The following is an 18,911-nucleotide window of genomic DNA, read 5'->3' on the forward strand; positions in this document are numbered from 1 at the left end:
AAATAATGTAGATCTATCTCTTCTTGCAAGCATGGCCTTTTAAAATTCAGTCGAATTAGATATCATTTCGTCTTTTGATGTAGGGAAATCCAAAGAATTAATAAATTATAATGGCACTAGTTGGCGCTTAAGGAGCACTTTCCATCTTCAAAGTGCTTTGTGCGCAGTACTTCATTATTTATACTGTTAATTATATTAGTACTTGCAAGGCAAAAGCTCCTTAAATTGTTGTTGATAAAAGTGCACTCTTAGTAGGAATTCAGCGCTCAAAGTGTCTTTGTAAGGACTGGATGTACAAGAGCCTTTCCTGTGTGACTGGGCCTTGGTGTCACTGCCGAACGTGTCACCCGGCTCAGGGGGACGCAGCTCTCAGGTCGGCTGAGGGCAGAACGGGACACCGAATAATAAAATCACATATTAGCGGTCTGTGTTGTCCAGGCCATCAGAGCTCTGTGTACACACCCATAAGGCTTGTTCTGTTTTCTGTGTTAGCAGCTGTTGGCCGCGTGCTCCCATAAACCGGGAACACTGACGTTCGTTTGGAATGTGCTCCTAGAATAGTCTGCAGCTGGCAGTGCCACCAAATACAATTGTTGCAATAACCTCCCCGTTCTTTTCTGTATTTCCACCTTGTGTGTGAAGTAAACGTGCTGCTTTTGTCTCCCATGGCAAAGGAATTGAGTGGGCTTGCAGTTCTAATGGCTCACAGCCAGAGCACTGGGTTTTGCTCCATTTGCTGAGACTGTAACGTTCAGACATTTGGTAGCATCACAGAGAATAAACCCCCACCTTTCTGTTGAGAAATCTGTAAACCAAAGAGAAGGTTTTCTTGTCAGCAACTTGAGCGTTTCGGTCTCAGGATGTGAGCGGGGGCGGCTCTGTGCTCACTTGTTGCCGCCCGAGTCCCTTGGCCATTTTTAGGTTCAGGATGCGGTCACTCTCCATCATCCTCGCACACGTTTTCTCATTGCCACCCGCTGCTTCGGGATTCTCCTTTCAAACAAGCAAAGGAATGGATCAGTAGATACACCAAGTGGTTCTGCCAGGCAGACTGAACGTCACTTTGTGCCGGTGGAAAGGTGTTCAGGGTTCTGGGCGTTGTCGCGGCTTTGGGGTGTCAGAGTGGATCTGAGTACCATAAAGCTCTTTTAAAGAGAGCAGAATGGAGCTGGCTATGGCGTGTGTGCCACCTAAAGCTTGGCACACACCCGACTTCGCCCGGATTTGTTCTGTAGCTGTGCCGTGAACCTGCGGGCAGAGACGGAGTCTCGGTTTCTGCTCTGCACCCAGGGCCATGCGTGGGAGAGGAGAAGCCGCTGTGTTACCAGAGAGAAATTCCCATTCCTCTTTGCCCCAAGGGACTGCACACTTACTGCCATCTCTTGCTGTCGTTAAGGTTGATTTTGCCACCATCATTAACACAGGATCTCCCTAAATTCCTCACGCTGCTGGAGCATTCTCTGCCAGCACGTGGATGTGCCAGGAGAGCAGAGCGCGGTTCAATACCGACAAAATGCTTCTGGGAAGCAGTGAAGAGCCGGAAGGATTTTCTTCGCAGTGTTTCTGGTTGTGCCACTGTTTGCAGCCTGGATCCAGCGTCACAGAAGAGAGAGGGCTCTGCCAGGGCTCATTTTGGGCACACAGCGTGGTGACACCTCGTGAGACTCCTCTGAGCTGCTTGGTGTGCAAGCACAGCCCGGTTTGTACGACATGACATGAAGTTTCCAGACCCGCACAACACCGGCAGCTTCTGCGTCAGCACATGAGCAAGCAGCTGGATTTTCCAAGCTTTTTCAGCCTCATTTAGCTTTCTAATGGGCCCATAAGGCACATTTTGGTGCTTTATCACAATGCTTAACGGTTTCAGTAGTTAGTCCTAAATGTGTTCTTCATAGTTAGCCCTAAGTGTGTTCTCAGTAGTAAGCTGTTAATCATATTTGTGTATCTTAATTTGCCCAAGTCGTACTTTACGCTGTGAGTAAATTGACAGTGCTGGAGTAAATCACCACATCGTGTAAATGAGTAGCGAAGTCTGGGATTATTTTTCACATGAATTAACGATGAGGCGGAATGGTTTGGCCAGCGGCCGCCTGTGCTACCCAGGGAAGCCTCCTGCCGGGCGTAAATGAGCCTCGTGCCCGCGCGGCCGTTGTCTGATGGAGAAGAGTATTTGGATGAGAAACTCATCTTTTTGGCTCCATTGTCTCAGGATGCTGCTGGTGCTGTGTGATGTCGGGATGGCTGGAAGGCAGCAGTGAGCGGGAAAGAGAAGGACGGGTTTGTTTTCCAAGGCAGAGCCTGTTCGTACCCAGCCGTGCGTTCAGTGGTTTTGGCTGAATCCATGTAATTCCGAACCTGATCACTGAGAAGCTTCCTAGAGATTTTGTAATGAGGTTATTGGAGATGATGTCCCATCAATTATCTTGCCATTGTAGCTGATCATTTGCTGTGCGTGTCCTTGTCTTACAACCGCACGTTTGATGTTACTGAATGAACAGCACCCAAGTTGTACCTGGTCAGGTGAACGTGTGGGAGGGAGGGCTGATGTGGTGCAGACTTTGCTCCTCCAGTCTACCTGCACTGAGCTGTTTGAGCCGTTTGCTGTTGCGTAAAACAGCACGCGCCTTTTGCTGCGTCGGTCTGATTTAAAACTCGTGCTTGTTTGCAGAATAACACAAGGTGGAAGCCGGACTCTTGCCAAGACTGCCAGTGCCGCAGCAGCGTCGTCACCTGTGAGCCCACGGCCTGCACGGCCCCTCGCTGTGACTTCCAGCAGGTAGAGAAGCGCCACGTCACGCCGCGGTTCCCCACCTTAAACCCCTGGAATGGTTATATGTCAAAATGAGCCCGGCACACGGAGCGTTACACGTGGAGGAACGATGGGAGCCATTGGGGTAATTGTGCCCGTGGAGGCAAAACTCCGCTGATGTTAAGAGGGACGCGGAAAGAGGATGCGGCACGAGGCTTTTCCGTGGAGGAACTGGCAGAGATGAGTCGGTTGCTTATCTTTATACATGGCGATCCCGTTTCTCCTTGCGGGGGGTGTGCCCAGGGTCAGGCGCAGTCCCTGTGTCCCTTCGCTTCTCAGCGATGCAAACCTGAGCCACAGCCGTTTGGCCACGGGTTGGTCTTGCTGTAGCGTCGGCATTGCTGGGGTAGCACGCCTGAACGATGCTGAAAATCAGTGGTTTAGAGAGGCACTGCCGATGTAATTATATGGCCTTATGGAGCAGGTTAAAGTGTTTTCCAATATGACAGCATTAACAAGGAAATTATTGTGATTCTTACGGCTTTTCCCCATTATTATCACTATTCAAGCAAGACTGAAATATTAGGAATTTTTGTGCTAAAGAAGAGTGCTGTCATGAGCACCCGATCGTGGGTGGGCTGGAGAAGCTGTTGTTCATTTTAAAAATCGGGGAAATGAAAAGATGGTGAGTTTAAAGCTCATAGAGGGAAATAGATTTATAGTATGAAATAACCTGTGTGACTCCTTGCCATGGGTGATCTTCAAGACAGAGTTTAAGCGTTCCATAAGGGTCTGGCCACTTAAATGCTGAAAAGGATCATGAAAGATCTCAGAAGAAAAAGAAATGCAATCATCCTTCAAGCATAAACCGACCAGCGGGGTCATAAATCACCATCCCGCTCCAGGGGTTATTGCTTATCTGCTTAGTACAAGATTTATGCTAATATTGCTGGTCTTGTTTGCAGTGGCAATGCAGAAATAGGAACAGTCTCTACAGAAAGCGTAGCCAGAGGTGTTCTAAGCATCTGGGTGTAAAACCTGCTGCGTGTACCCCATGTTCTGAGCAGGTGGAAAACCCAACAAACGGTATTTCTGTTGTGTGAACCAAACCAAACCAAGAACCAAGAGATCCTTCAGTGAGCAATCCTGGCTTCTGTCTTGCAAAAGAGCCTTCTAGTTGTTCTTTGTGCTGGTTTCAAAACTAGTCCAGCTGGGGCCTTCCAAAATGCACTGGTAGGGGTGTAAATTCTCCTACCGTTGTTTTGATGGTGAAATGTCAAGCAGAGCAGACTGATGCTCTGGCTCACCTGCTGTGGCAGTGTTGTATGTTTCACTTCACACGTTTCCTCTCTAAACTGAGGGCACGGGGTCCAGCAAAGCTCCACGTCTCTCCCTTCATGTCAAACGCTGTTTTTCACGTGCCCCGCTCACCGGATTTGTGTGTTTTAGGGAGAAGTGCTCTGGATCGCCCCCAACAAGTGCTGCCCTGAGTGCGCCTCCCGAGCCGAGGGCTCTTGCCAGCACGAAGGACAGACCCACAGCGTGAGTCCTCTCACCCTCCTCCGTTTTTAGCTCCCCGACTGGTTGTTTCACGCCAGTGCAGGGTGTTTAGCCGATGTGCAGGAGCGGGATAGCTCGTTGGGAGATTTTCCGTCGCTATCAGATAATGAAACGGGAGTTTGGTCAGCAGGTTTGCAGGAAGGGGCGTGCGGCTGAGCAACACTGTGTTCCGCTTGGCCGAAGGGGAGAATGGAGCCAGGAGCGGGGGCTATAGCACATGGAGCTTGACTGGCCTGCGGAAGAACAAAGTTAGACACTTGTAGAGGAAATTAAAGTATTTCGGGGTGTCCTTGTCAGCCGTGCTCACGCGTGTTTTGTGTGGTTGTGTCCCCCTGCAGCACGGCTCGCAGTGGAGCGGCGCGGGCTGTGTGCTGTGCTCCTGTGCCCGTGGGACGGTGCGGTGCAGCCCCACGCCGTGCCCCGACATCGCCTGCGCCACCGGAGAGCTGCCGTACACCGCCCCGGGGTCCTGCTGCCCGCGCTGCCTGCGCCGCGGCCGTGAGTATCGCCGGCCACCGCGGCACTGCTGCCGCGCCTGGGCACTGAACCTGCGCTTAAGCCCTGCTGGGCTGCAGCCACCCGGGCGGTGGGTCACTGGACATCTCCTTTCAGTCCCAAATCTGGAAAGATTTTCTTCTGTTGGGAAGACACTGGGGTCAAGCGTGTATCCTAATTCTTTGTCTTGCTACCGTATTTGCATTTTCAACAGCTGCACCCAGACGTCAATAGGAAGCGATAAGCTTTAAGCGGTGTGCAGTTGTGCCCAGTGCTTGCTTATTTTGGAGATCATAATCTGGAGAAAAGCAATGCGGATATTTGGTGTGTAGTGAGGGCACCGCTGGCGCTTGCAGACTCAGACTGCAAGCTCCAAAAATGCCTGGGCTGTTGGATCCTTCTTCTCATAGAAGGCCAGTGGGAGAAGTGCATCCAGAGCTCTTCATTTCACAAGTCCAAAGCCCTTGAAAACTGGTGGCGTTGTCACCTGCTTGGACAGTCCAGAATTTGAATTCTGAGATGCGCAAAATGTGTGTTTAAATTATGGGTGATGCAAGGCCGTAAAGGGTGCTGGGGAAAACCAAAATTAAGGGGTGTTTTCCAATGTCTCCTAGAGCCCTGCTCCTTCGACGGGCAGCTGTTCCGGGACGGCGAGGACTGGCGCCTGGGTCGCTGCGCCAAGTGCGTCTGCATGGCCGGAGCCACTCGGTGCTTCACGGCGACCTGCCAGCCCCTGCTCTGCAGCCAGGTCAGGGCCCGCGGCCGCGGCACCGCCTGCGTTCCCTCGGCGAGATCCGTTTCTCGTGCACGTGTGCAAACCAGCGGGCAAACCCGCCGTGTGGCCGCCAGGCGCTTTGGAGAAGCGAGTTCTGACGTGTGGAAAGAGTGATGGATAAGTCTGTCTGTGCACACGCGCTCTGTCTCTTCCCCAGCGTGTTCTTCCCCACCATCATCTGTGATTCTATGCCTTTGCTGGCTAATTAACCACAAATACCATCTAAAGAAACTGTAGGGCTGACCAGAAAATATTTGTATTTCTTTGGTGGAAGGAGTGAAACCGCAAGAATGGGGCTTTCTCCTCACAAACCTGGTGTCTGGTTGGCAGCTGACGTGTGTGGTCGTCAGGTTTACTTTTCATTTTTCACCAGAACTCTAGAAATAGAGTTGAAAGTAGTCAAATGCAGCTGAAATGAGACTCACAGAGAACTGTGAAGGGTTTGGGCGGGAGGGACGTTCCCAGCTCCCCGGTTCCCCTGCCATGAGCAGGGACATCTGCACCAGCCCAGGTTCACCAGCTTCACCGGCACTGAGAAAAAATCTCTTCTCTCCTAATGCACTTCTCTCCATAGCTTTATGTTTACTTTTTTCCTCTGTATACCCAGATATATGTGTTTGTACTTTATCTTGTGTCTATGTATGTGTCTTTACCTGCATCTATATACCTACCTATGTATTTAGACCTCAATTCCCACCCAAAGAAGCCTGGAAAATGAGACGAAGGGAATATGTCTTGCCTTCCCCACCGGTCTTGTGTTGTGAAAACTGCCCCCAGATACCGGAGCCAGAATCGAGCCCCGAGCGGCTCTGGGTTATCGCACAGATACTGAGCACCTGGAACTCCAGACTGTGATGATCGGCTTAACTGTTCTCTCTCCTGCTTCGTATTTAGGATGAAGTGGCGGTTGTGTCTCCGGGGAAGTGCTGCCCGGAATGTGTCCCAAAGCCCTGCTCGGTGGCAGGAACTGTGTACCAGGTAACCTTGCACAGGCTGCACCAGGAGTTCTGGCACGTCCCTTTTCGCCCTCCCCGACACCGCGCTGGTGCCAGCACCAGGCGCTCAGCGCAGCCCTTCCTCCTTTTCCTCCTGGAACGCCAGAGGAGCTGAAAGAAATCGGGACCAGATAAGAATTGCTGGCCAGCAGAAAGGAGCTTTGCAGGGGGAAGCAGATTAGGTGCTTTCTCTTTGCGCTTTTTTGAGGGAGGAAAGCAGAAAGCACTGGTGAAGGTCCAAGTATTTAGTCTGAAATTAATTTATTGTGTTATTTAATGAATGTATGTATACGTGATTTTCTCTTAATGAATATTTTTTGCTAATAGCAGTAGGTAAGGCCTCACCCATGTCACTGACCTGTCATTAACGAGAAACACACACCAGAGAGTCGTCTTCGTACCTTTTGTTCCTGTTGATCACATAGACATAAGTGTTTCTTAGGAAGAGTTTATTACTGGACACAGACACGCAGAAGGAGCCATCATATTCAGTAGATGTATTCTGGAAATCATTTGGTTATCTACAAAGGGTGTTTAACAATTATATGGATGTTCTTTTTGGACAGCATGGTGAACAGTGGAAAAGAGACGCCTGCACCACATGTGCGTGTCACAGAGGGGAGGTCAGCTGCGTGAGAGAGACCTGCGCTGCCGTCACGTGCGATAAGGTAGTTGAAAGTCATCCCTGTGCCACCCTGCCCGCGCCAGAGGGCTCGTCCGGTCCCGCTCAGCGCCGCTGGTGTTTGCGCAGGGGCAGAGCAGAGCGCGGCGCCCCGGGCGGTGCTGCCAGGAGTGCGTGTCCGCCGCCGAGAGCTGCCTGCACAACGGCACCGCCAGCTACCACGGCCACATGTGGAACACCACTCGCTGTGACTTCTGCATGTGCCATCAAGGGCAAGTCACCTGCCAGCCAGCAGAGTGTGCCAAGGTGGAGTGCGCCGAGGTGAGGCGGGTTTTCTTCTTTCAAGATGTATCTATCAAACCTTCTGATTTTTTTTCCCCCTTATTTTCCTTGAGCAACATCTGGAGACACTCAGAGAACCTGTCCTTCGCTCGGGGCTTGGTTTGTGCGATTCCCGTCAAAACACTTGGCAGGGAAGGGGTGTAAACTTCAGATTTCCCATGTGGGATTGTCTGCTCAGTGCACTTGTATTGTGGAGCAACACAGTGGGAATTAGCAACCAATTTACCTTGGATTCCCCGTGCTGCTGTGTGCCCGCTGCAGGGGAGGCTCACCCACCAGCTCTCAGTGGCCGCCGCTTTACCTGCAGCCAAACTTGGGGAGACACGGACAGGTCAGAGATAGTTAAAAGCTCAATAAATGTTCCTTTTATCTTCATTCTGTATGGTACAGTGAGCATCAGTGAGGCAGTTGGGTGTGGAAGTCAGTGTTCCACTTTCCTTCATTTTTTTCCTTGTCATTCTTGGCACAGAAGTGGTATAGAGGTATTTTATTAGCAGCACTGTTTACTCAAAACTAAATCCTCCCCGGGTTGTATTTGCTCTGTAGTGGATGTGCAAAGTGCGTTAGATGGGGTTGAACACTTCACACACAGACACACACACACAAATATGTTTCGAATTGGGATAAGACTCTGTAGTTTGTCGCTGCCTCTGGTCTAGTGGATGTGCTGATGTCGGTGTTCCTGCAGCTCCTCACGGTGTCGTGTGGCCGCTGGGTTTTCTCTCGGTGGTGCTGATTGCTGGTGATGGCTTGTGTGCGAAATCTTGAGGAGCAGCCCCATGTGTTGTGTCCCAAGCCCAGCTAACATCTGGACGTAATGGATTCGCTGGATTAGCTTGTTTAGTGAGCGTTCAAAAAAAGTAAGAACCCGCTCATGGGGTCCCGAATGATGATCGTGCAGAGAGGATGCAGCAGCATGTGCTGGTTCATCTGAGATCGTGCCTTTTAAGTAGCAAAAATGCATTGAGCGTGGTACTCAAGCTCTGGTTGCCGTGTGGTGCTGCCGTGACGGTCTGGCCTTACGCCGCACGGGGAGATTTTGCTGGGTGCCGAGCCGTGGTCCTCAGTAAAGCTTGTGCGCTGTCCCAGCCCGTGTCCTGTGTGCCGTGGCTGCAAACGGGACCGTTCACGCTGATGGTGGTGGCGCGCTGTCGTGGCTCAGCGCGGAGAATTGTTCACTATTCATGCTCACGCCTTGGATACTGACGGAGAATCCATTACTCAGGAAAGCCGGGGCTATTTGACACAACAGTGGCTGCAGATGTTAACTTGCAGGGTTGAAAAGCGTGCAGCAGTTTGTCAAATTCAGGCTCTCATAGGTAACCGTCCAGCTAAACGCCCCAACAACTACAGAAGTGATACTGTTTGTCAGAGCATGAACCACTGCAGTTTTGAGTTGAATGAAGAGTGATGGCTGGCTGAAGGGAAGGAGGAAGGCAGGGTCCTTTTTATAGACAAGAGTTATGGTCCCAATTGGTAAAAGATGTGTTGTTCTGCATGGCTTCCCTTAAGATGAAGCAGCTTCCTCGAGCCATGTTCAGCCATGGGTGACTTCAGTAGGACAAGGTGTGCATTCATTGCAATCAAATATTCAGTCAAAAAGCAATAAAGTATTTTCTCTTTCTCCTTTTTGAGATGCAGGTCTGGCTTTTAGGCACCTGCATCAATAAATCAGAGCTGATGCAAACCTTGGAGCATTTGGATTCGTCTCTTCATTAAGGCACCATTAATTTTCTGGTCACATCGTCCTGTTTAAAGTGTAATGAGGCCACAGATAGGAACTGCAAATGCGAGGCAGCAGCGTTACGTGAGGGCAGGAAGGCGGTTTAGCGTTCAAACCATTTCAAACAAACCTGTCCAGCAAGTGCCAAACGCAAGGCGAGCAGCCCGCTGCTGGAATATCCCAGCAGGAACTCCGAATGGGTAAAGCAGGGCGCTGTGCGCAGCCAGGCGTTCAGCGAGCGCTCGGCGCACATCGGCACCAAAGCCAGTTCAGGAATTCCTGAGTCACTTGTTATTTGTGTGTATGTCTGTTGATGGCGAGTATGTGCCACCTCACCTGTGTTTACAGCGCATGAGAATCTGGTCCAGAAATGCTACTTAGGCCAGGAAATGGAAGCTGTTTCTTTTGAGCTGTGTCCGGGCTCCCTAGGACAGGGTCTCCCTCTTGTCCAAATATTCAGCTTCCACTTGGGCGCAAAAAGTTGTGGCCAATTAGGGCACTTTGCTCCTTCTCCCGACTCTTATCTTCAAACTGCAGTTATTTAGGTGCGCTTGGAACAAACAAGAGGCTTTTTCCATCTGGGGTAAATACAGCGTGTGCTTTGAAATTCTCTTGGGGAGAAAAAAGTAGAACATTGAGAATGAAGGTGAGCTCCTATGCACTGAGATCTTGGCAGCGCTCTGGTAAAGTCCCGGTGATTCAGGGTACAAATGGCATTGCTGTTCGCGGTACTTGCGGTGGATTGGATTGGGAGTTCTCGCTCTGCGGGACTTGGGGATGGAGCGATGGGCTCACCCTGCGTTCCTGCCTTGTCTGAGCTTTGCTCGGCAGCTGCAATATTCACGGAGCACATTTTTCAGACCGTAGCTGCAGAGATTAAGTGGGGATAGAGAGAAGATAAGGTGAAATTAGATATTGGAGATTGCATTCCAGGGCAAGAGCTGTTCTGCCTCTGCATTCCACGGTGGGCTTGGCGGCATTGATCTCGTGTAAACTGCTACAGCCTTTCTCTTCACAGGGAGAAGAATTAGTTCACTTAGATGGGAAGTGCTGTCCTGAATGTATTTCCAGTAACAGTCACTGCATTTACAAAGAACACACCAAAGCTGTGAGTATCCGGGTACTCTGGAGCATGGAACAGTGAGTTCCTGCAACAGGAGTCCAGTAGTTCATGAATGTGTTGAAGGAGCTTTCCTTCTGAAGTTAAACAGAATAGAAAAGAAACGTTAAGTAATGTGCTTTCAGTATACCAGTAATGGACTTTTCACTGCTCTGGCAGATGAGGACTGGAGCCGATGGCCGCTCTTTGCCAACAGAGGTGACAAACGAGAAGTTTAATGCTGTTCTTATTTTTTCTTCATGCTAATACTTCCCTTTCCTTCCTCAGATCTCTGTCCCTGCCCCAAGGGGGTAAAATCTATTAAAGTGTCAGGTTTATTCCAGTTCATGCTTAGTCCCTTTTAATAGAGGAGCTGGCACAAAAGCTTCACGGGTATTTCTGCTGCTTTTTCACTTCCTCCCATGGAACCAACACAACTTGAGCAGGCGTTTTGTAGGCTGCCCGACTGTGGCAAGGCAAAGGGGGTTAATGGCCCAGGAGCACGCAGTCCGTGGTGGCTGGCTCACTTCACTCCTGGCTCTGACACAGGCTTCCAGTTAACCTGGGGGTTTCCGCGCGTGGCAAAAGCACCGAATTTGTGCCAGGGCTCCCTGTTGATGTTTACGTTGGATGTCGTCTCGTGCAGAACGGAGAGAAGTGGGATGAAGGGCCGTGCAGAGAGTGCGAGTGCCGGGAGGCGGAGGTGACCTGTTTCCAGCGCGCCTGCCCGCCCTGCCCGCGGGGACACCTGCCCGCGGGGACCGACCGCGACTGCTGCCCGCGCTGCCAGCCAGGTACGGACCCGCGGCCACGGCTTCCGACCCGCGGCCACGGCTTCTGACCCGCGGTCACGGCTTCCGACCCGCGGCCACGGCTTCCGACCCGCGGCCACGGCTTCTGACCCACAGCCATGGCTTCTGACCCGCGGCCACGGCTTCTGACCCGCGACCACGGCTTCTGACCCGCGGCCACGGCTTCTGACCCGCGGCCACGGCTTCTGACCCACAGCCATGGCTTCTGACCCACAGCCATGGCTTCTGACCCGCGGCCACGGCTTCTGACCCACAGCCATGGCTTCTGACCCGCGGCCACGGCTTCTGACCCGCGGCCACGGCTTCTGACCCGCGGCCACGGCTTCTGACCCACAGCCACGGCTTCTGACCCGCACCTGTCTCGGGTGGCAGCCTCTGGTGTCCCTGCGGCCATCACTTCCCTAGTGCCGCTCTGGCGTCCGCCTTGAATCTTAACTTGTCTTTGTTTTGTAGCTGCTAATTAACTGCTTTCTGTATAATTTAATCAGGGTTTCTAGAGAGGTTTAGGGCTCCATCCAAAAGCTTGCACCGGCTTCATTTAAATCACAGCTTTCCTTTGGCAAAACAGTTTCTCCTTGGAGTTGATGATTTGAAAATCACAGAATGATTTGGGTTGGAGGGACGTTCCCAGCTCCCCATTTCCCCCCTGCCATGACAGGGACATCTGCACCAGCTCAGGGTGCTCAGACCCCGTCCAGCCTGGCCTGGGGTGTCTCAGGGATGGTTCATCCACCACCTCTCTGGGTACCTGGGCCAGGCTCTCAGCACCCTCAGGGCAACAATTTCTTCCTCGTGTCCAGCCTGAATCTCCCTCCTTTAGTTTAAACCATCACCCCTTGTCCTATCGCATCAGGCCCTGCTCAAAAGTCTGTCCCCACCTTTCTTTTTGGCCCCTTTTAAGCACAGAAAGGCTGCAATGGGGTGTCCCCAGAGCTTCTCTCAGCCTGTCCTCCCAGCAGAGCTGCTCCAGCACTCTCAGCATGTTTCAGTTGGCTTTTTCTGTTTGTTTCTTTTCCACACACGTTCCATAAGGCAGGAGACCCCTTTCTGAGTCTCAACAAGGGTTTTGGAGTTCAGGGGCTCCTGCTTATTCCTGGGGAGTGGAAAGAAGAAAGAACCTGCTTACACGGTTGTGCCACAAGCTCACCTGAAGCTGAACGGCTGCCAGTCCGTAATTGTTTGGAAAGATTAGGGCAGCCTTAGCTTGTGTGTTGTTAATTTTGCATATAAACTCATTTTTCTGCAGGACGTTGTCATTCCCCTCGATTTACGCTTCATAGCTGGTGGCCTTTAGCTGTGGTTTGCTAATTTTTCGTATTGGTGGCTCTTCTCGTTGCATCCATATAACTGCAGTTTTATCAGAGCACTCCAGTTAATGTTTTATCTCAGTAAAAGGAAAATAGCCTCACATTTAATTATCCTGACATTTGCAGGAGTGCCTTGGCATGTTCGCCGTGTTAATGTTTTAAAGCTTGTTATTTATTGCACGCTAATAAAAATGCAAAGCACTGCGAGGGGAACAGTGAGGAAAAGGGCAGCCCAGATAAATTTGTCGTAGGTTTTCAAAAGGGAGCAGCATCTGCACAGGTTCCTCAGGAGGGAATGGATTCTCAGGTGTTCTCAGCACCCCCTATTCCCCTTATCAAGAGGTGCTGCGGGCTACTGGTTGCACTGTCAAACCGTGGTAGCGTTTTGGAAAATACCGTTTCTGAAGTCACGGTACTGAACGTACAGAGCCAAACTTGCCTTTTTGTGTCCTAGGAGGTAAATGGGAGTTTCCTTTCCCAAAGCCTGCTGTATTTCTGCTCTTTTCCTGGTTCGCAGTGGAACGGACGAGAAACAAACACAAAATGCAGCTGTGAGCCGGAGCTTCAGTCCCTAACGCATGTGCTGCGATAGAGCCAGGGCAGGTGGATTGCTGCTCCCCGGCGTGCGCTGGGAAGCAGACACAGAGAAGCCCATGGTTCTCAGCCCGGGCAGGGCAGCCAGCCCCGAGCAGAGCTGTGTTTCTGTGAAAAGCAGCAAATAATGCCCTCTCACCAGGAACACTCGGGTTGGAGCAGAGGGAATTTCTGCGGTGCCCCTCTGAGTAGTCACTTCATTGTCAGACTGGAAGAGCGGGGCTGCGTGTACCTTTGGAACGTCATTGGAAAGAAATGGGTAGAGACAGAGCCTCCCATTCATTCCTCCTGTTTATCAGTTTGTGTTCATTGTCACCTTCAACTCCGTCTTCTGTCGCTCCCTGTTCTTCCCTCAGGTACAACTCCCTGGAAACGTGCAGGTTATTTAGTGTAAATGAAGGACACTTTTTGTCTTCCACATCCTTTTCCTTGCTCCTCAGCAATGCACTGTTTTCCCCCTTTCACCCCATTTTGGAAGAAAAACACCCCCGAAGTAACACACCTTGAACTACCAGCAGAAGCTACTAATGAATTTCCCTTGGATTTTGGAGCACGCGTTGTCTCGTGCCTCCCTGGTTAAAGCACGGCTGATGCGTTCCTGCCCTTGTGTGTTTGTGTGCCAGGTGAGTGCCACCCGGACTGCCTGAGCTGCTCCCAGTCCTGGGATCGCTGTGACGCCTGTCGCGACGCGGGGAAGCGGCTGCAGGACGGGCGCTGCGTGGAGGCGTGCGAGCCCGGCTTCTACCAGGATGGCGACGTTTGCTTAGGTACCTTCTGCGAGGGGTTACAACCTGTCTGGTGACTTATTATCTCTGGGGCTTGTTGTCCTTTTGTTTGTAGGATCCCACGGGGGCTGGAGCACAAGTGTGATGGAGCGGCTGAGGGACCTGGGGGTTCAGCTGCAGAATAGGAGCTGAGGGGAGACCTTATCAGCTCAAGTTGCTCCAGGGGAGGTTGAGGTTGGATCTGGGGAACAATTTCTTCCCCAAAGGGCTGTGGGGCATTGGAACAGGCTGCCCAGTGCAGTGCTGGAGTCACCATCCCTGGAGGGTTGGACAGACGGACATGAGGTTCTCAGGGACATGGGGCAGTGCATTATGGTTGGGCTCGATGATCTTGAGTGTCTCTTCCAACCAAAATGCTTCTATGGTTCTGTTACAAATGATTGCCAGCCTTTGTTGGGAGAAGCGTTCAAGCACCAGGTAGTAACCATGGGCTCAAGGCTTCAGGAGGTTTCAGGCCCCTGAAAAACATAAATTCCTGAACTCTTTTGCAAAAATAAGGCAAAATTATCTCCTTTTATCAGAGCAGGGGCGCCTCGCTGCATCGAGACGCTTGGGATTAACGCATCTCTCCTTGTCTCTTGCTCTCCGTGCAGCCTGCAGCGAATCGTGCTCCGCCTGCGCCGACGGGTTGGAGTGCAGGTCGTGCCGGGCGCCGCTGCTGCTGCAGGGCGGGCGCTGCGTGGCCTCCTGCGCCGAGCGGCACTTCCAGGACCGGCTCCTCTGCGCAGGTAACGCCCGCAGAACCGGGTGCAGCGCCGGGCCGGCAAACCGGCACCGAGAGGCTGCGCCCGAGCTGCTGGGTACGCTCGCGGTTGAGGGATCTGCTGTTCACGCAGGTGTTAATGTTCACCCAGAGTAAAGTGAACAGAGGAACTGAGTCGCGCAGTGTAAAGTTGATTACCGGTTGGGGAAATATTCATCAAAATTCCTCAGTGGGTCAGTTCTGCTGGTTTAAAACTCTCTGCTCTGGAACACTCTGGTTTTTCACCACCGTCCTCTTTCCGTTCAGAATCCTCTTTTGGAAGCGGGACCGTGGGTTTGGTGGAGTTGAGGAGGCAAGGCAGGGTGTACACACTGGTTTTACTAAGGATGTAACGGTGGTAAGGATTGAAGCCCCTGAGCTGTGCCTGGCAATGTGGTCACGGGGCTTCGCTTTGGGTTCAATACAGAGGAACCGCAGCCGTGGTGCTGGAGCTTTCGGCAGAGGGGACTTGGAGGTGACTAGAAAAGCGCTTGGAGGGCTGGGGGGTTGATAGGACTCAGCCAAGCTCACGGAAAATACTTTTTGGAACAGTTTTTCCTTTGCTTTGCCATTTATTCATTTCACATGGCGTGCCCTTCCAGAGAGTTGGTGGGAATAACTGTTTTCAGGAAGAATATCTACAAAATCAGTAATTCCATAAAGCACTGAGATGTGTCTACATCCTGTATCTTAGCGATTGGAAAGACTGAGCCTAAGATGGGCAAGTTGCAGTTTTCTGTTTGATGGAGCTGTGACAGTGCTTCCCTGCTCCTCTCAAATATTGGTCATTTCCCGAACCATAAGGCAGATGCTTTTTCATGGTGACAGGTTGTTTTCTCTGAAGCAAACTGTCTTCTCCTCCAGATGTTGACCTTTGCAGAAGGCTTCTAATGATTTCTGCAGCTTTAATTGGGCAGAGGTGTGGAGCACACGCTTGGCTGGTGAGCCGTCGCTTCGCTCTCCCTGCAGCCAGCCCTCCCGCTTCAAACTAAACCCCAGCCTGGGGCTTTCGGCAGGTTTCGGGGGGAAAGCGCTTCAGCTTCCCAGCCCAGCGCCCCGTTTGGTCGAGTTTTGAAAGCCTGAAAAAGCTCCAGCAGTGGCTGTAGAATAAGGCTCCATTGTGCACCGTTAAACAGAAAAGAGAGACCCCATCCAAAAGAATTTATAGGCTTAAGTATCAAATAATCTTCTGCTTCGCTTGGTTGGGTTTTGGCATTTCCTTTGCACCTGCTGGCGGTGTAGCTGGCACAGCCCGTGTTTCAGCAGCGGGGAGAGGCTGATGGTTCGTTTCATTACCGGTTGGAGGTGGCGGTTGTGCGTCCGTCCAAGTTTGCAGTCACGCCTGCTTGTCGCTGGAAGCTGCTGGGAAAATCTGTTCCTGTTTCCTCGAGGGAATTAAACCAATTTGCTTTAGTTCTGCTTGGCTGCATTTTCTGCATAAAGTCAAAGCACTGGAGAAAGTCTGAAATTTCAGATAGGGTCGATAATTAGTTGCCGTTCGCTCTTTCTTTGTATCCTCTTAGTTTTATGAATCTGTAATCTGATTGTCCAGATGGGCCTTAGACCGTTCAGAAATGTTTTTCCCATAATGGTTTTAACATCTGCAAGGAGCATGTTCCAAAGTCACAAAAAGGGTGAACTAGACTGTGTTAATTGCTGCAGCTCCAGTAAACTCCCTCTTGAGGAATTCACTCTGGAGATGAAACAGACCTAAAAGAACATGTTTCTAAAACACAATGAATTAGTCCTTCCTTTTGTTTGTGTTTTCTGACATCTGGTCTAATTGATTCTATTTTTAATTTTGGAATACAGTTGTTTAACATCTTCCCTGTTTTAATCTTACACCGGGGTTGTTTCTCTACCCCCTCCCTTCTGCTTCTGTAAATAATTAAAGGTGTTAAGAGAAAGCAGAGTCGAGAAGAAGAGGTTCAGTAATATAGCGGTGCATTTAAAGACCATGGATGGGTCTTGTTGTCGTTCTATGCCGTCTCCCATTGTTGCTCTGTGCCCTGTCCTGTTGTTGTTCTATGCCGTGTCCCGTTGTTGCTCTGTGCCCTGTCTTGTTGTTGTTCTATGCCGTGTCCCATTGTTGCCCTGTCCTGTTGTTGTTCTGTGCCGTGTCCCGTTTTTGCTCTGTGCCCTGTCCTGTTGTCGTTCTATGCCGTGTCCCATTGTTGCTCTGTGCCCTGTCCTGTTGTTGTTCTATGCTGTGTCCCGTTTTTGCTCTGTGCCCTGTCCTGTTGTTGTTCTGTGCCGTGTCCCATTGTTGCTCTGTGCCCTGTCCTGTTGTTCTGTGCTGTGTCCCATTGTTACTCTGTGCCCTGTCCTGTTGTTCTGTGCTGTGTCCCATTGTTGCTCTGTGCCCTGTCCTGTTGTTCTGTGCTGTGTCCCGTTGTTGCTCTGTGCCCTGTCCTGTTGTTGTTCTATGCCATGTCCCATTGTTGCTCTGTGCCCTGTCCTGTTGTTCTGTGCCATGTCCCGTTGTTGCTCTGTGCCCTGTCCTGTTGTTCTGTGCTGTGTCCCGTTGTTGCTCTGTGCCCTGTCCTGTTGTTCTGTGCTGTGTCCCGTTGTTGCTCTGTGCCCTGTCCTGTTGTTCTGTGCTGTGTCCCGTTGTTGCTCTGTGCCCTGTCCTGTTGTTGTTCTGTGCTGTGTCCCGTTGTTGCTCTGTGCCCTGTCCTGTTGTTGCACTAGAAGAAGATGAGAAAAGGGAAAATGAACAACAGGTGGAAGCGTGGACACGACACAAGCAGAAGGAACACCCAGAGGACCGTGTCCCGTGTCTTGGCCCCCGAGCGCTCCCTTTTCCAACCCCACGCGTGTCACGTCACGTCTCTGTGTTTCGGTTCCCTGCCTGTGGGGTGGGATGATAACACTTCCCTGCCCTGGGGAGCGGCGGGACCCTCTAAGGTGGGGTGTTTACCTTTTCCTGTGCAGTGTGACTCATATATAGGCACAAATATAGGTGCTCCAGCTCATTCATTAACAAACACAGGAGCAGCTGTGGCCTCGAGTAGACAGAAGCAGCATAACGTATGAAACAGTTGCAAGACGGGAGTAGTGGCGATGGCTGGTAAAATTCCTTATGGCTACGTAGGTTGTGAACACTTTAACCTGTTATTGGGGAGAGGATGAACTGTGTCTCACTTAGGGGGTTTATCTTGGCTGGAAGGTGTTTGCTTTAGTCACCATTCCTGGTGTAAATTCGCTTTTAGTTACGTGGATGAGCTGCTGCTACCCCCCAGTTTCTGTGTTACACTGAGGATACTCCTAGGTGTGCTTTTCTTGGGTGATTACAACTTCAGACATGTTTGCAGATACAGGGCAAATGTCGTCAAGTTGTTTTTTCTCCCACCTGCCGTGTTGTGGGAGCACAAGCACGTACCTGCCTTATTGTGAAACAGGAGATTTCAGGACATCTTTGGAACATAACTGGGTGTAATCAAGGAAAAAAATCTAATAGCTGAAAGAATGGTAGTTTGCGCAGTTCCTGCAAGCACCGGTAGCACAGGAGTCAACGCGCATCTGCTGCACGGGTTCCGTAAACCGCGGTGGGCTGGCTTTCCCTGAGTTGAGTGTTCGTGGTTTGGGCTGCGTGGTTTCCAGCAGCAGGCTGACGGTGGCTGTTGCAGGGCCTGACACAGCCCCACGAGCTGGCCCTGGCTGCTCGGGACGCCGGTCATGTCAGCGGTGGCTGCAGGGTCTGGCGCAGCCCCGCGGGCTGGCCCTGGCTGCTCGGGACGCCGGTCATGTCAGCGGTGGCTGCAGGGGGCTCGGGGCAGGTCTGCATTACAATCCACGCGTGATGGGATCTCTTGTCGTACCGCACGTACAAAATGAAGGTGTGAGTTGTGCCTCTGAGACGGCCGGGGTCACAAACACCAGAATAGGACAGAGGGTTTCAGTTGGATGTACAACAATCTCCTAATCCAACTGCCTGAGCACTTCAGGGCTGCCCAGAAGCTCAAGTGAATTACTAAGGGCGCTGTCTGTGGAACGCTGGCAGGCTCGGGGTGTCGAGCAGCTCTCAGGAAGCCTGTTGCAGGGTTGGCCACCCTCCCTGTAAAGAGATGTCTCCTGACATCCCGTCTGAACCTCCCTGATGCAGCTTCGAACCATTTCAACGTGTCCTATCGCTGGATACCCGGGAGAAGAGCTCAGCACCTCCTTCTCCACCTCCCCTCCTCTGGAAGCTGCGGAGATCACTAAGGTGGCCCCTGCGCCTCCTTTTCTCCGAGAGAACTAACATAAAAACAACAGTGTGGCTTTCTTTTTCCTTTTCTGAAGCAGGGAATGCGCGTGAACTCCAGGAAC

The 18,911-nt window shown here is 51.5% G+C and overlaps 1 protein-coding gene across 1 annotated transcript in view; it reads left to right on the forward strand.

The window, feature by feature from the left end:
* Window positions 1-18,911, forward strand: part of FRAS1 (Fraser extracellular matrix complex subunit 1) — a gene marked incomplete at both ends in the record, with an annotated part of 116,033 nt that overhangs the window by 39,021 nt on the left and 58,101 nt on the right. The window contains 11 exons of the mRNA XM_080343325.1: window positions 2,669-2,776; window positions 4,199-4,291; window positions 4,648-4,807; window positions 5,419-5,552; window positions 6,474-6,557; window positions 7,141-7,242; window positions 7,326-7,517; window positions 10,280-10,369; window positions 11,007-11,154; window positions 13,697-13,840; window positions 14,452-14,586. Of these exons, the coding sequence (XP_080199451.1) occupies window positions 2,669-2,776; window positions 4,199-4,291; window positions 4,648-4,807; window positions 5,419-5,552; window positions 6,474-6,557; window positions 7,141-7,242; window positions 7,326-7,517; window positions 10,280-10,369; window positions 11,007-11,154; window positions 13,697-13,840; window positions 14,452-14,586 (1,390 nt within the window). The remainder of the gene's footprint in view (window positions 1-2,668; window positions 2,777-4,198; window positions 4,292-4,647; window positions 4,808-5,418; window positions 5,553-6,473; window positions 6,558-7,140; window positions 7,243-7,325; window positions 7,518-10,279; window positions 10,370-11,006; window positions 11,155-13,696; window positions 13,841-14,451; window positions 14,587-18,911) is intronic.

Source organism: Nesoenas mayeri (genome assembly GCF_963082525.1).
Source record: "Nesoenas mayeri genome assembly, chromosome: 4".
NCBI classification, from domain to species: domain Eukaryota; kingdom Metazoa; phylum Chordata; class Aves; order Columbiformes; family Columbidae; genus Nesoenas; species Nesoenas mayeri.